The sequence below is a fragment of the Nestor notabilis genome, unplaced genomic scaffold, assembly GCF_000696875.1.
Source record: "Nestor notabilis isolate BGI_N333 unplaced genomic scaffold, ASM69687v1 scaffold30808, whole genome shotgun sequence".
In the NCBI taxonomy this organism is placed as follows: Eukaryota; Metazoa; Chordata; class Aves; order Psittaciformes; family Psittacidae; genus Nestor; species Nestor notabilis.
In genome coordinates this window covers 1-3,290 of record NW_009941950.1, presented here as the reverse complement: position 1 = coordinate 3,290, position 3,290 = coordinate 1, and the positions used below count along the sequence as shown (strand labels likewise).

The following is a 3,290-nucleotide window of genomic DNA, read 5'->3' as shown; positions in this document are numbered from 1 at the left end:
CCCATTTGGGAATTCTACAGGAAAGAACTGGAGAAACACAAATCAATTAATTAAAATTTATTTCTAAACCCATCCGGTAGCCTCAAAATCAAGAGTTATCTCAGTTAAAAAGTGTTTTCTCATTTACTTATAAAGAAGCACAAGGAAAATACTCTCAGGAGACTGCACCCTCTTTTGTCCAACACAAAAGCAGGTCATTTTCTCCTGTGCTCCAGGAAAGTGGCACTTTTAACCCACTGTGAAGTAAGAGAAGTGCCAGTCCCAGCAGAATCACTCATTTTGGGTTCAAAACTAAGCGGGAGCAGCTCCAGCCTTGGCTGACCTGCTCCTCCTCTGATCACACACTGGAGTCTTCCTCAGTGCCCGCCGGAGCCGGTGTGACAGTTTCGACCTGCATCACGTTGTGGTTCCCGATCTGCACCATCCGGGCGTTCTGGATGATGAGGGGTGGGATGCCTCCCGGGCCTGGCAGCACGTTGTAGTGGCCTGAGGGGGCTTGGACAGGAGGAGAACCCATGTGGGCAGGTCTGCAGCCACCTCCAGCCGGGGGGCACCACTGTCGGGGGGGTTGCTCCAGCAGTGGGGACCGTGTTGCTGAGGGAGGGATGGAGCCACCAAGGTTCAGGGTAGCCATGTTCTGCAGCGTTCGGTACCGCTCCTCTTGCAGCTGTAGTTTCTTTCTCTGCAGCAGGTCCCATGACTCCTTCTTCTTGTTGATCCTGTTGGTGGTAAAGGTGTTCTGCACTGTCCTGGCGAAGCCAGGAGATTTCTCATCCAAAGGTGTAAGCCAACCATCTGACTCCACTGCAGGGGGTTCTCCTTGGGTATAAAAGGGATGACTGAGTCACACTTGAATGGATTCTTGATGGACTCCATCAGAGCAGTGTTTGTCTGAAACATACAGAGGTCGCACGGGAAGTTCTTGGTCAGCAGCAGGATGATGAAAGCGGAGTTTTCCATAGCATCCTGGAAGCAAGTCATATGGCTGCGTCCAGCAATGGCAAAGTTCTCACAGAGCGTAGCGCCGTTGGGAACCCCCATGTTCTCCAGCAGGTCCTTAACCCGATGGGCAACAATCTCATCTTCACTAGCATGCAGGACAACGAAAGTGAAGAACTTTTCATCATCTGGCTCTGATGTGGGACCTGGTTCTGCAGTTTGGAGAGAAGGAGGCCAGGCAAGAGAGGGGGATGAGTGGGAGCGCGGGGGGTACGGCAAGTTGGAATGAGGCCCATGAAGAGGGGGAAGGGTTGAGGAGAAGGCATAGGTAGGAGGAGGAAGCGAACGAGTTGAAATGGCAGCAGATGCAGAGTTAGAAGGAATGCCTCCTGGAACATGCGGCTCCTCCGTGGACACGTGGGCAGGACCAGCATCCGCTGCAGCCCTTGAGGCAGGAAGACCCGTAGATGATTGCTTTCCACCTTGCTTTTTGTCTGCGTTTTCTTTTGGTGCCTGAGGTTCTGCTGCCACTGTGCTGGAGGCATCACTGCTTTCAACAGGTTGGTTCACAGCACCCATCGTGGGCAGCTGCATGTCAGGAGCTGGGGCAACTGGGTGACATGAACTGGCCTGTGGCGCTTTCTCCACTTGGAGGACTTGGGCAGGATGAGAGCTGGGGCTGGTGCAGGTTGTTCCCTGCAGGCCATGGCTCTGCCTGTCCCCATCAGGCTGTTGAGCACGCTCCGGGGGGCAGGTCTGGCTCTGGACAACAACTGTTGGTGACGCGCTGATCTCGAGGTGACTGGGGAAAGAGGGATTCTCCAAGGAGGACGAGGGGCTCTCCACGGAGCGCAAACTCCGCGGGCTTGAGAGGTGGGACAGGTCCGAGTTGATTCCTATCTCCACTGGAGAACTTCTCACCTCGTGGTTTCGGGTGGCTGGAAGAAGTCCGGCGGAAAGAAGCCCTGTGGCCGCATCAGCTCTCGGTGCCTGCCATTTGCCACCTGAGCCCCTGCTGGCAGCAGGGCCATGTTCTCCGTGGTCCCTGGGTGGAATGCTTCTGAGCTGTCCCGGTGGAGTCTCCTTGCTGCCGTTGCAGGCTTCCCTGGCAGCCTGGCAGGCTTTCTCCATGGCTTCACGGCTGCACAGTTTCTCCTTCACCAGCACTGCGTAGATCTGTGCCAGAAGCTCCATGGCACCTGCATCCAGCTTGGGAGGCTGCAAATCCTCCCCATCTCCCTGCACTCCTGCAGCACCCAGCTTGGTCTGGTGGACATACTGGGCTGCCCGGTTATCTCGCAAGGCATCCAAACAAATTCTTGCCTCCATTTCTTGCCCCAGAGCAAGCAGAACCATGGCTTGAAGCAGTTTGCTGCTGGGCCCAAATACCAAGTGCTTCAGTTTATGTTTGAGGTTCAGGAGTTTTTCTTGAGGGATCTGGGATAGCATATGAAAAACATCCTCAAAGCTGGGTGGGAGCTGGGTGCTCTGGGCCATCTCCTCAGCTGGTGGCCTGGACCGTTGACCAAAGCAGCATGGACGGAATAGGGGTTTCACAGCACTTGAAGGTTTGTTTCTCTGTGATGCTCTGGCCGCACGTCACGTACTGCACAGAGATGGCTCTTTGCTGCTCAGGAGCTCATCTCAAAACTGGAGTGTCTCTGTCCTGAAGAACCTGTGAGAAGAACACAGGACAACATTCAAAACCCGTGGTGTGGGGAGCTGGGGGGATGCTCCAGCTCTCCCTCACAGCCTTAAAGCACTTTTGCATCTCTTCAGCGCTTGCAGGTCTGCCAGTGCCCCACACGTTATCCTGAGCCTGTTATTGAGCAATGAGCACGTTCTCTGCGTTCAGGTCACATTAATTACAACCATTTTGAATTAATTGCTGAACTAATAATGCACTGAGGCAAATCCAAGTGTCTTGTCTCCTCCAGGCAGGTGGTTCCGGGGGCCTCGCAGGCTCCTGGCGATGGGCAGTGAGGAATAAAGCAGCTTGGAGGAAGCCCTTTCAGATTCCTCCTGCCAGGAGGGTTGTAACCCACATGCATCCTCTGCCAGGCGGCCTCATGTCACTTTGGACTGTGTATCTCCATCTGCTCCCTGAGCCCTGTTAAACCCTTGTACTCACCAGATACCTCTGCCCAGGGTTGAACTGAGCAGCAGGACTCGTCCGGAGCAAGGCAGCGGGTGCCTGGAGGGTCCCTGCTCACAGGCACTGACTGAGCCGGGCGGAAAAGTTTTCCCTATTTAAAGGGAAGAGCAGCAAAAGCCCCGGACTCGCTCCGGCCGACGGAAAGTTTGTCGTTTCAAACGGCTGCTGTTTCCTGTCTCACAAAAATCCTCCCGTT

The 3,290-nt window shown here is 54.6% G+C and overlaps 1 protein-coding gene across 1 annotated transcript; it reads right to left on the bottom strand.

The window, feature by feature from the left end:
• Window positions 1–337: 337 nt before the first annotated feature.
• On the bottom strand, window positions 338–2,436 carry TICAM1 (toll-like receptor adaptor molecule 1). Its single transcript, XM_010021155.1, is given in 2 exon segments — window positions 338–795; window positions 798–2,436. Coding segments are annotated over 2 exon segments (2,097 nt in total).
• Between the last annotated feature and the right edge of the window lie 854 nt (window positions 2,437–3,290).